The 13,178-nt window shown below is 43.2% G+C and overlaps 1 protein-coding gene across 12 annotated transcripts in view; it reads right to left on the bottom strand.

Moving 5' to 3' along the window:
* Positions 1-7,316: 7,316 nt before the first annotated feature.
* The window catches only part of LOC146607984 (protein NLRC3-like), a 35,299-nt gene continuing 29,437 nt past the window's right edge, over positions 7,317-13,178 (bottom strand). For all 12 annotated transcript variants that reach the window (XM_085348453.1, XM_085348456.1, XM_085348452.1 and 9 more), the window contains 4 exons: positions 12,434-12,607; positions 11,732-11,887; positions 9,513-9,559; positions 7,317-9,339 (listed from right to left, as the gene is read on the bottom strand). In XM_085348453.1, coding sequence (XP_085204579.1) covers positions 8,747-9,339; positions 9,513-9,559; positions 11,732-11,887; positions 12,434-12,607 — 970 coding nt within the window. In that variant the 3' untranslated portion in view covers positions 7,317-8,746. The remainder of the gene's footprint in view (positions 9,340-9,512; positions 9,560-11,731; positions 11,888-12,433; positions 12,608-13,178) is intronic.

The following is a 13,178-nucleotide window of genomic DNA, read 5'->3' as shown; positions in this document are numbered from 1 at the left end:
GGCGGCCGCTCTGGCGATGGCGGTCCGGGGGCCGGCCGTGCGGACGGCAACGGCGGCCGCTCAGGCGAAGGCGGTCCGGGGCCGCCCACGACGGCAATGGTGCCCGGCCAGAGGCCTAGCCAGCGGTCTAGAAAACGGCCGTTTAGCTCCAGACCCAAACGAGGCTGGGCCAGGCGGGGCTGAAGGCACGGAGGCTGGGCCAGGCGAGGCTGAAGGCGATGAGGCCGCAGCAGGCGATGAGGCCGCAGCAGGCGATGAGGCCGCAGCAGGCGATGAGGCCGCAGCAGGCGATGAGGCTGCTGGCTGGACGGGCTCCTCGGGCCCTCCAGCTGACGAGGCAGGAGGCTGGACGGGCTCCTCGGGCCCGTCCAGCTGACGAAGCAGGAGGCTGGACGGGCTCCTCGGGCCCTCCAGCTGACGAAGCAGGAGGCTGGACGGGCTCCTCGGGCCCCCCAGCGGAAACAGGAAACAAAGGCCGGAGCGGTCCGTCGGACCCTCCAGCGGAGACAGGAAACAAAGGCCGGAGCGGTCCCTCGGACCCTCCAGCAGAAGCCATCACAAAGCCAGCAGGCATGGAGTCCACTGGCAGACATGAAGGAAATGGGTGCTGTGCTGAGCACTGGCCCTGCTCAGACAGCACTGACACGGTGCACTTCCCAGGTGGCCGCAGCAGGCGATGAGGCTGCTGGCTGGACGGGCTCCTCGGGCCCTCCAGCTGACGAGGCAGGAGGCTGGACGGGCTCCTCGGGCCCGTCCAGCTGACGAAGCAGGAGGCTGGACGGGCTCCTCGGGCCCTCCAGCTGACGAAGCAGGAGGCTGGACGGGCTCCTCGGGCCCCCCAGCGGAAACAGGAAACAAAGGCCGGAGCGGTCCGTCGGACCCTCCAGCGGAGACAGGAAACAAAGGCCGGAGCGGTCCCTCGGACCCTCCAGCAGAAGCCATCACAAAGCCAGCAGGCATGGAGTCCACTGGCAGACATGAAGGAAATGGGTGCTGTGCTGAGCACTGGCCCTGCTCAGACAGCACTGACACGGTGCACTTCCCAGGTGGCTGCTTAAACTCCAGGGGTCCAGAATCAGCTGAGGACTGGGACCTAGCCTCTGGGGAAGCCCTGGAGCGGCAAACTGTGCCAATGGCGGCTGAACCATGAAAAGCACCTTGAGTTGGACTTAGACTTTCTCCCTGCATGGAGTGAATGAGTGAAACCGGTAATGCTGGAGCCAGAGCTACAGGTAGCGGGGGCACTGGAGCTACTGGGGCCTGCGCTACAGGCGGCACGGGAGCTACTGGGGCCTGCGCTACGGGTGGCACTGGAGGCTCTGGAAACTGAACTGAAAGGGACACTGGAGGCTCTGGAAACTGAACTGAAAGGGACACTGGAGGCTCTGGAAACTGAACTGAAAGGGACACTGGAGGCTCTGGAAACTGAACTGAAAGGGACACTGGAGGCTCTGGAAACTGAACTGAAAGGGGCACTGGAGGCTCTGGAGGCTGAACTGAAAGGGGCACTGGAGGCTCTGGAGGCTGAACTGAAAGGGGCACTGGAGGCTCTGCAGGCTGAACTGAAAGGGGCACTGGAGGCTCTGCAGGCTGAACTGAAAGGGGCACTGGAGGCTCTGCAGGCTGAACTGAAAGGGGCACTGGAGGCTCTGCAGGCTGAACTGAAAGGGGCACTGGAGACCGAACAGAGGGTGGCACTGGAGACCGAACAGAGGGTGGCACTGGAGACCGAACTGAGGGTGGCACTGGAGACCGAACTGAGGGTGGCACTGGAGACCGAACTGAGGGTGGCACTGGAGACCGAACTGAGGGTGGCACTGGAGACCGAACTGAGGGTGACTCTGGAGACCGAACTGAGGGTGACTCTGGAGACCGAACTGAGGGTGACTCTGGAGGCTGAGCTGAGAGTGGCACTGCGGTAGCTAACCGAGCTGAGAGTGGCTGCGGGGTAGCTAACCGAGCTGAGAGTGGCTGCGGGGTAGCTAACCGAGCTGAGAGTGGCTGCGGGGTAGCTAACCGAGCTGAGAGTGGCTGCGGGGTAGCCAACCGAGCTGAGAGTGGCTGCGGGGTAGCCAACCGAGCTGAGAGTGGCTGCGGGGTAGCTAACTGAGCTGCCGGTAGCTGCACAGGCGATAAGCAGCTCGCGTTGACATCCGCTACACAAAACACAGCCCCTGAATGAACAGTCAAAAAGTCTGGAAAAGACACAGAGTCCTCACTCACCACAGCCGGTGAATTAGAAGTCCGAACGTCCGGCTGTGGGGTGGCGCGCCGGCGGCGCGATCTGCGTCTCCTCCTCGCAGACGGCTCCGACGGGCCGGGCAAGATCACATCCAGCGAGTCGGGCAGCGAGGCAGGAGCGGCTGAGAGAAGGTGCGGTGTGAGCCGGAGAAAAGCCTGCATGGTCAGAGGAAGCGACTGCAGAAGCCATGGCAGGCCAGAAAAGAGCCGTTGTAGCCGACTTTCCACGGCACGACGAAGCTCCTCTGGAGGGTTCTCTAGCCATAGCCCGAGGAGAATCTCCACATTATACGCGATGTCGTCCTGGAGTTCCTCGGACGGATTTACTGCCGCTGGGTCCATGGTGGCTGGTTCGTACTGTCACGGTTTGCCGGGGCAAGCCGTGTGGAGGTGGAGAAAGGACCCAAAAGGCGGCAGCTCTGGTGCAGGTGAGTGTTTATTTACAGCAGTGGGTACAAACAGCAACGGGGTGTGAACATGAAACCGAAAACCTAAACTGGGTAAACTAACAACACAAACCAGGAATGACGGTGCAGGGAGATCCGGGGAAATACACATGAAGAGACGCAGGGAGACCGAGGGGAAACAACACAGACGAACCAGCAATTACTATGACAGAAGACACAACTTAAATACACTCAGAGAACACAGGGAGATTACATACAGGTGGGAACACAGCTGGGAGTGATTAACATGACGAGACTAGGGAGGCAAACTGAAAACACTCACATAAGACACAGACCTTCACAATAAAACAGGAACTTACACAAGAAAAGACACAAACTAAGAAACGCGGACTAGATACAGGAACACACGGGCAGAACAGAGTAAACACTAACCAGAGAAAGAACAGAACCACAATCACGAAGAGAAAACACAAAACGCTGGGTCAAAAGGACCCAGGATCATGACAATATGTGAATTATATAATGTTAAATTACTATTAAACAAATGACTGACTAAGTATTTTAGGCTTTAGTTTACTTTAGCCATATTCCATATAAATCAGGTGACATACAAAAATAAAAATAGCTTCAAATACACTCATGACAATAAAAGAATATGACTTTAACACTGGAATTCCCAGCTTCTACCGTTCTACCTTTAAAAGCCGGAGAGCAGTCAAGTCAAGAAGGCTTCTACCTGAGACCCCCGCGGAGTCATCATTTTGCGTTTCTACCTTTAAAAGCCGGAGAGCAGTCAAATGCTGGAAGTGGAAGCTAAATTGGCTAGTCATTCATATGTATATTGGGTCGTTACCTAGGAATTCTGGAGGGAGGGGATTGGGGGAGAAATCAACACACATGAGTCTAGGTCCTTTGTTGCTGACATTTATTGATAAAAACAGTAGTTTCATTTCATGTTATTTCCTTTTTCATTTCAAGCAAGGAAGTGGATGTAGTTAGTAAGTAAGATATTTCAGACATTATTCTGACACAGAGGAGGAGATACTGGAATTATAATTAGTATCTATGCATGCATTTGTGATTTTGTTTGACCTTCCCATTGCTCACAATTTGAATTTGTTCACACTGCAGATGAGTGTCTCAGTCCCCAAACAAGCTCTCTTTTTCGGTGGAGAAGCAGTCTCCTCATCCGCAGTGAGTGTGGAGAAATCAACACACATGAGTCTAGGTCCTTTGTTGCTGACATTTATTGATAAAAACAGTAGTTTCATTTCATGTTATTTCCTTTTTCATTTCAAGCAAGGAAGTGGATGTAGTTAGTAAGTAAGATATTTCAGACATTATTCTGACACAGAGGAGGAGATACTGGAATTATAATTAGTATCTATGCATGCATTTGTGATTTTGTTTGACCTTCCCATTGCTTACAGTACAAAAAACCAACCATTTGTACACATATGTACTAATAATAATAAAAAGTGAGTGCAACACTGCAACCCATCACCCCGTCGTTCAGTGGTCGTTGATCAGTGGTCCATTGTGGCACCATTCAGAGCACTGGTACAATAGTACCAGCAAGATATGGGAAGACATTGCAAATGTACTTGGATTTTAGGTTGCAAGCCACCCAAAACTTGATCCCAAACTTGTCAGGTTTACTTGCAAACACTTGGAGTGTTTCAGTATGCCATCTTAGGGAGAACTCAACACACATTTATCAATAAATGTCAGCAACAAAGGACCTAGACTCATGTGTGTTGATTTCTCCCCCAATCCCCTCCCTCCAGAATTCCTAGGTAACGACCCAATATACATATGAATGACTAGCCAATTTAGCTTCCACTTCCAGCATTTGACTGCTCTCCGGCTTTTAAAGGTAGAAACGCAAAATGATGACTCCGCGGGGGTCTAAGGTACTACCCCGAAATGACTGCTCTCCGGGGGTGTAAGTGTTAAGGACTTAACAACATTACTTCAGTTATAGTACACCAACATCTCTGACACATTAGCACTAAGGGAACACTGACTGACCTGGTGGTTTTTGGCCATAAAACTACTCATGTAAGATTACCACAAAGTAAAAGATCTCTCAGCAAAATTATGCAATATTTTAGGCACTATTGCCCTCTATCAGATCAGTGAGCTGGGATCTTTTATTCTAAACATGAACTACTGTTACAGCAACAGACATGGACTACTGGTGCCCCACACAACAACTCAATGTCCACTATGTGAAGCAGCCAAACACATGCCCGCTCCTCTCGTTAGCTGAAATGAACTGCTGGCATATTGGTTTTACATCTATACTGTCCAGTCTCTCCTGGTGGACATGGCATACAGCGGCATTGTTTAATCTCATTTGAGTCATTGTTGACCTTAGCCATGTTTTTAGTCTTCTGAGAGCACTGAAGCTTCTTTCAGCCTCAGTACATGCGTTTTATCCTCAGATTAAAATTATTATTCTGTGCTTGATGTGCCTCACCTTTGGCCCTGGCTCTTCCCCTCTGACTACACTAGGACATATTGCCACCTGATAAAATAACGCATGGATTCGTGCCATATAAAAAGTGAGACATGTCAATTCAGATTCTTTGTCAAATATACACTAATGAATCAATTTACATCAGCAGCCTAACAGTTGTCATGATAATAAATACTAGTTAATCTACAGCACCAAATCATCAGTCAGTCACCTGTGACCTCGCCTCTTCACCTCTGTCCGAGCTACAACATAGCAGAGCTGCCTCTGTCACCTGATAAATAACAGTGAGACATTCCACATACATGCAGTCACACATGTGCTTCAAATACAGTCATGAACCACCAGGTCATCATCCAATTTCACCTGTGATCTTGTATCACCTTTGCTCTCTAAGCTCTGTGTTGGTTCTTCTGTCACCTGACAAACAGGACATACATGACAATAAGAATAAAATGTGGAGCTGCTTCAGTGTTTCTGTCAATTTGTGCAGATCTTGACTCATCAGTAATGTTTGTAGGCTGAGTGCATTTTTAAAACAATTTGTGCAAACTGCACTACAAGGTGGATATTTGCAAAATCATGACTACCTCAGGATATTTTGTCTCAAAAATTAACCCAATGAATATGTCAGTACCATTAGGATGAAATTATTGTGTCACCAACATTTTAATATTAGACATATAATTTTAACAGCCTCTGTAAACTAATATCCTGGCTTGCTCAAAGCTGCAGTTTTCTCTGACAGTTTCAATCAAAATTAGAAATGCTACTCTGGGAGACTGAGATAACTAACAGTGCCGCCTGTTGTTGGGTTTGTTTTTCTTTACTCGAAGAGATCAAATTATTGGTGGGGACAATTCAATAATCGCTGGATATTGGTGGGGACATGTCCCTTCCGTCCATGCCAAATCTATGCCCTTGAGTTTTTGTTTCCCCCATGTACCCAGATGTGTGTCATGATATGACCTCCCCCACACATCAGAAGCAAGAAACTCAATAATCTATTAGTCTCCACTCATCTGACCCTCCTGCAGCATTCTGTTCACCCCTGCAATGATTCAATCATCCTTCCCCAAAAATAATAGTTCACTAGTCTATGTATCACCTTTTAACCTACTAAGTGAACCGGACAAGATGATGGTAACAGAAATGCATGGTTAAAAATACTGTTTGATCTTCATGAGCTTCATTGCATGTGTGTATGTGTTAGTAGGATTAATGCATTTTTCTGTTTGTGTAATTTTTGTGTACCTCTCCTCTTTGCGGTGCTCCAGACACTCTTCAATTCTCCACACAAGGCAGTCGTTTTTTCTTCCCAGTTTCTTAAACCCAAATTTCATTTCCCACACTAAAACAGCCTTCCTCCATGTCCTCCCCTGCTCCTTCCACTGTGGTCTCATCTCATCTCCCCCCCTTGCAGCAGTCCAACTATTCACATTTCATCTTTTAACTATTTAAATTTTCAGCTTTTCCTTTTTAAACAAATTTAAAGTGAAACAACACAAAACACTGCAAACCACAACACAATTAAATATAAATTAAAATATGAAAACAAAAAGAAGATGCACATTCTCTGTCATATGGACCTGCATGAATAAACTTTCGGAATCCTTTATCATCCGCAACTGAAAATAGTTGTGGATGATTACTATACCTTTTTAATGTGATGTTGTTGTCCCTGGCTCTCTTTCTGTCTCTTTCCCTCCCGCTCTGTTCCTGTGCTACTGCAAGTGTAACTACCGCCCCTCCCCCCTCTGCTCAGCGCAAAGCACAAGGCTTGTGTGTGGAGTGAAGCGGAAAAAAAGTGCGAGAGAGAGGGTGAGACAAAGGGGGAAAAAAACCCATGGCTCCTGTTGTCCGGCTCACTAGAATGGACTGGAGCCTCCTGCTTGAGGGGAGCAGTGTTTCATCTCATGTCCTACTGCTTTAGTCTGCGTAAACAAAATATGAGTAAAACATTACCAAGCCAGATTATATTTGGCATATTTTAAAAATAGAGTACATTACGGTGAAATCTGCTGTCAATTTGACATTTATATTTACCCTTTTAAAACACATTTTAGTTATATACATCAGACAAACTATTTGTAGAGCACTTAAATGTTTAATATTGTTTTTATAGTTGTACTGATAAGCGTTGATCACCAACAGCTTCATTAATTTTTTTTTTTTTTATTAGTCCTTTATTTATCCAGGTAAAAAAAATCTCATTGAGATTAAAAATCTCATTTCCAAGAGAGACCTGGCATCATGGCAACAAAAGTCACATACCACATAGGTATATAACATTTAAAACAAATACAATATCCCATACCACCATGTGTAAAATATACAATAACAGATCAAATTAAGAGTACATTAAAAACAATCACACTGAGTAAAAGAGCTGTTCACTTAAACTCTCCCAAGGTAACCAATTCTGATCATTTCAGTTCCTTCTGCAGATTATTCCAGGAAGCAGGGGCAGCATATTTAAAAGCCTTTTTCCCCAATTCTGTTCTGATTTTTGGGACAATCAATTGTATGATTTTGTTCGAACGAAGGCTGTATTGGTTGTGGTTTTTACACATATAAACACATAAATAAGATGGAACCAGCCATCTTATTTATGTGGATGAACTGGACGGTTCCAGGGAAACTATTAGGATCACTTGCCTCTAGTGGTCACTGTAAGTAACTACAACTCTACACTTGCAAGAATTAAAGATATTTTTTATTGCAGAAAGATGGAACAAAATTTTGTTTCACTCACTGGCAAACAATGGCAAGAGATAAAAATAGTTTGTTAAAAAAAGACAAAAATGGTAACAATAAAAAGAAATACAAACGACAGGATTATGATCAATACAATACACAGCAAATGACAGTGATGTTGCCATGGTGACCACTGCCATATATATATATTTAGTATTTCTGTTACCTCCCTTGTCTTAAACGTCAATATTGGCTGTGTTTCATTTTACTAATGAGTCCACTCTCTTCCCTGTCTTCCTCATGTTTGAGATTCTCTCAGAGAGGATTTAAGAAAGGGCTTTGATGATGGCTGGCTATAGCTCAGGAGATAGAGCAAGGCATCTAATGATCAGAATGTTGGTGGTTCAATCCCTGGCTGCTCCAGTTGGCATGCAAAATATACTTGAGCAAGATACTAACCCTCTCTATCATCCATCAGAGTATGAATGTGTGCAGAAAAGTGCTAAACAAGAATCTGTTTATTTACCATGAAAATATCAAAATAGAAAGCGATGTCAGTTATGGTGGACTGCACAGCCAGATCACATGACCAACTGAGTGGTACAAATAACAGGAAACCTTCTCTTATGGCGTTAATAATCATTTGAATTGATAACTTATGATTTGCAGACTGTTTTATATCTTTTCATTGTCATCTGTACCACAGAAAAAAATCATATTGGAAAATATAATATTTATATCTAGTTTCTAAAGGATGGTTTAATTCTCCAAATGCCACCACTGACATGTTAAAGTTGAGTTATTTCACCATTCTAAATGTACTGAAAATAAAATATCAGCATCTTTCATACATCTCATGATGTGTTTCTGACTGAAAGAGCCAAATATGTACAGACTGAGCTGTTTCTCTAACAGGGGAACGCTAACTACACAGAGTCACTGACTCAAAGTCAAATAATAGTTTATTCAAAGGAGGGCCATAAATGTCGATAATACCCTTTGCCAAACCATCCGATGGAGCCCAGAACCCAAATCCAGGATAAAGAGGTTCAGTGAATGTGGTGTTGAAGGTGTGGAGGTGGATCAGAGTGTCAGAGGAGACTCTGTAGAAGGACAGAGTGCCAGCAGGACAGTCCACATACACTGCTGCTCTGTTAGAGACAGAGGAGGAGGAGGCGGACGTTTTTATGCTTCTGTGCCAGACAGAATGAGCATCATTAGAGCATCTGAGACTCCAGGACTGATCATTTAAACCAAACACACACTCATCACTCCTTCCTTTCCTTTTGATTCCTCTGTAACTCACTGATAACCAAGCCGTTCTTCTCCACTCAACCTCCCAGTAACAGCGACCTTCAAGCTCATCTTTACACAGCAGCTGAGGATACCAGTCAAATCTGTCTGGATGATCAGGATATAATGGAATCGATAAAACACGTGTCACCTTCCTGTTGTTGTCAGACAGTTTGAGGTTTCTGTTCACTGTGTTTGTGTCGATTGTGAGTTGACAGGAATCTGATGGAGAAACAAACACAATCCAGCTGCAGTTATTGATCCATCATCTGTTCATTGATTGACACTTTGATGATGACTTTTGACATCAGAGATGTGAATGAGTGATGTGACAGTTTGAAGGTGGTTAAATGTTTCCGTTTTTTTTTTATGAATCACATTAAAAACACACTTACACTTCCTCAGACCTGGTGTCAGCCATCGGACTCCAGCAGGCTCCACCCTGAAAGGAGGAGGGGGGTCAGACCAGCACAGTCTCTTTCAGCATGCACACGTGGACATTACATCGCTCTCATACAAATACTGATAGACACTGATAAAGGAAAAATCCAACTTTTTGACACATACACTTGAAGAAAATGTCTAAACTTCAAAAGAGCAAAAATGATTAGCACATTACATCATAATCTTTATTATTAAGCATGATGTCCAGAGAGCATTCAACATGTGCCACAGTCACAGTCAATTTCAACACACTGTGACATTCATTCATGCTGTCAGGGAGTGAGTACATATTAAACATAAAGACTGGGACTGGGTACAAAAAATGATTTAGTACAGGTAGAGTGCAGCAGCCAGTGCATCACATATTTTGAGCTACTGTAGCGGTCATAGAATATGATGTGATCCTCATGATCATTAGTGTATCCTTTGCTATCTTTGCTATTGCTTTTACAAAGGTTATGCTTCAGTCAGGATGGAATAATTCATAGATTTTATTTACTAGCTCCACGTATTAGAACACAAATCTGCAATTCCATGCTTTAGTCTGTAAACAATTATAACTGTAATAAATGAGACATGATACAACATGCCATTGTGATATGACACAAACAGCAGGAATAGCCAATGAGCTTAATTTACCTAAAATTAAGTCAACATTCCTGCTTCCTGCCACTCATTCTGAGAAGAGTTCCTCTTTCATCACCCTATAAAATCATCTATTATTTTTTTGTTCAGACTCTGTCTCTGTCTTCTCTCTGTTTGTTCTAAATTGACAATATCAGTGACTCTGTGACCTGTTAATTAACAGGTATGTTGTATTTTTCTGCATGTGGATGATCACTGAGGGACCTGCTTGCTTTTCATTTTCCCATCTGTGATGTGCTGCTACTTAACCTGAATGTGAATGGCAAGAATTCATAAATAATCAGATCAATGTGCAAACAGAAGCAGTTGCAGTTAAGACAAAAGGAAGCAATTGTCACTTCACTTTTCATTTGTTTCTGTTTTTGTATTCTCTTGCTCTGTTTCACTCACTCTCATTCTCATACTTGTCGTTTTTGGATTGCTTCTGTCCTCTGGCTGACCTTTATGATGTATAGATTTATTTCATATTCTCCTAACTGTATATAACAGTATATATCCTAACAAATATTTTTACATTTGAGAGTTCAGTTGAGCACAGTATGTAATGTCAGTGATATTTCACAATATGATGTATCACAGCATCACACTAAAATAATTATAGCATATGTTTACATGTTCCTTTTGTATGTGTGTTAAAAGGCTCATCATCTTCATTTATTTATGCAAAAATATCAATAACATTTGACTGAAGTGCTGGTTGGCTGCAGGACCACCGTGCAGGCTCTTTCTGGAGCTCTCAATGGCACAGTACATATCCTGCAGTGCAGGCTGCAGGGTAACAGGTTGTTAATGCTAGACCGGCTTTAGAGTCAAAAACACCCACTAGTCTGGGCCTAACACCCCAACCGGTGACCCAGTTTGCTCCACCAGCTCCATTCCATTGTTCCTTAGTATTCGCTTTCTGCTGTAATTATTATTTCTTATTATAATTGAATTTGAATTTCAACCAAAGTTAATTAACTTTGACTTTATGTAACTGTGACTGTGTCATCACAAAGTCCAGAAGATCAATTTGATATTTTAGCACAAACAAGTCTCAGATGTAAACGCTCAGAAGCAGCAAACTAGCAATGCAAAGCCTATTTTTGTAGGTGGCCAGTTAGGTTGAGTGACCTAGTAATCCATTTATATTAACAATTCTTTTTTTCTAAGCTAGGCAAACAACCCTAATTCTTCCCCTAATTCTAGTTTATGCTAGAATTAGGGGAAGAATTAGGGGCTAAACATGTCCTGGGCGTGGTCTCTACACACAGATAAAACTTAATCTAAATAAAGGTCAGAGAGTAAAGATGTAAGTTCCTTTCCACACATCAGTTAGAACAGGTTGCACCATTGTTGTTGATAGAAAATTTGCCCTTTGAGACCCCATACAGACATCTACTGTTTATGTTAGACCAGAATGGGAAAAATGTTCCTACATGTGTGATTATTCAAATTACACTAGTTTCCAGCATTAAGTAATCAGACAGGGTCAGTTTCCTCATCTATCAGACAGTGTTTGTGGTTGTAACGGCCATCTACATACCTCAGAGTGTCCAGTCTTAGCTGCTCAAGCATCTTCACTACTGCCTCTCCTGGATTATTGTAGCTCAGGTCCAGCTCTTTCAGATGGGAAGAATTGAGGCTAAAAGCTGAGACCAGAGACTTGCAACCTTCTTCTGTGATCAGGCAGCCTGACAGCCTGTAGACATGACAAATACTCTTAGAGAATAGCAACACAGCTAAATGCAAACAGAAAAATTGCAGCCAAAAATCATTAAAAAATGACATGACTGAAGCAGTAGTTAAAAATAGCCATTAGTCAATCTAAACCTTAAAATCTGCAAATGATAAAAAATTAATGAAATAAAAATTAAGACAAAAAATACATAAAGTAGGGCTGAGACTGTTTCGGGTGTCATCAGCTTTGTTGCTTTTTGGTTCTAATGAAAATATTGGGCAAGCGAGACGTCTGACCAGATTATGACAGCAAATTAAGTCTATATTATAAAAGTCTTTATATCTTATATTACCTTGTGAGGACAACAAAAACATCTGAAATAAATATGTTCAATATGTTGGACAACTTCCAACACTTTATTTATACGTTTTTCATTTTTTGATCAGATAAATCGCACAGATTAGGATGAACAATATAATACTGTAGATAATTTAAATCACAACAGAAAGCCCTGCATTGCTTAAAGATTTGAAATAGTCATCTATTGACCATTTTAAGAATGCTGACCTGAGTGTTTCCAGTTTACAACACAGACTTTCTAGTCCAGAAGACAAAACTTTCACTCCAGAGTCCTTCAGGTCATTGTTACTCAGGTCAAGCTCTCTCAAACTGGAAGGCTGGGAGCTGAGAAGTGAAGACAGAGTTTCACAGCTTCTCTCTGAGAGATTACAGACACTCAATCTGTAGAGACAATAATGAGAAAAATAACAGCATGTTAAACTTTGTGGTCTGCACCTTTGAAAAAAAATATGATCTTGATAAAATATAATCTTAATTAATTAAACATGTTATTAAATAATTTATTAAATGTCATTAATTTAATTTAAAACAGTTATTAAATTATTTATTTCCAAATTAATTAATCAATGAGACATTTAATTAATAATTATATATTTAATTAATAAATTTTTGAAATATTAAATTAATTATTTAATGATGTATTTACTTAATTCATTTTAGCACTCCTGGCCCTGCTGCTTTGTTCATTAATTAATTTCATTTGTCACCCATCAAAGTCAAGGGGTGGGGTTAACACTGCCACTCCAGCTTGTGTAACATCTTATTGCTTACCGCGCACAGTAAATGAAGACAGTTTGATCTTAGACAACCAATTGCTATGGACTGGCGGTAGTGTTGACTTGGGACAACCAGGTATCTCAGAATGCATTTCAAATCACAAGCGGTAATGGTGCTGCTATAAACTGTAAATAGTGATGATGTGATGAAGCCCCATGAATGTGTCGAATCTTTC

The sequence above is a fragment of the Diplotaxodon limnothrissa genome, linkage group LG23, assembly GCF_057381915.1.
Source record: "Diplotaxodon limnothrissa isolate DT_005_m linkage group LG23, D_limnothrissa_male_GT1.1, whole genome shotgun sequence".
In the NCBI taxonomy this organism is placed as follows: Eukaryota; Metazoa; Chordata; class Actinopteri; order Cichliformes; family Cichlidae; genus Diplotaxodon; species Diplotaxodon limnothrissa.
This window is presented reverse-complemented; position numbering and strand designations above follow the sequence as displayed.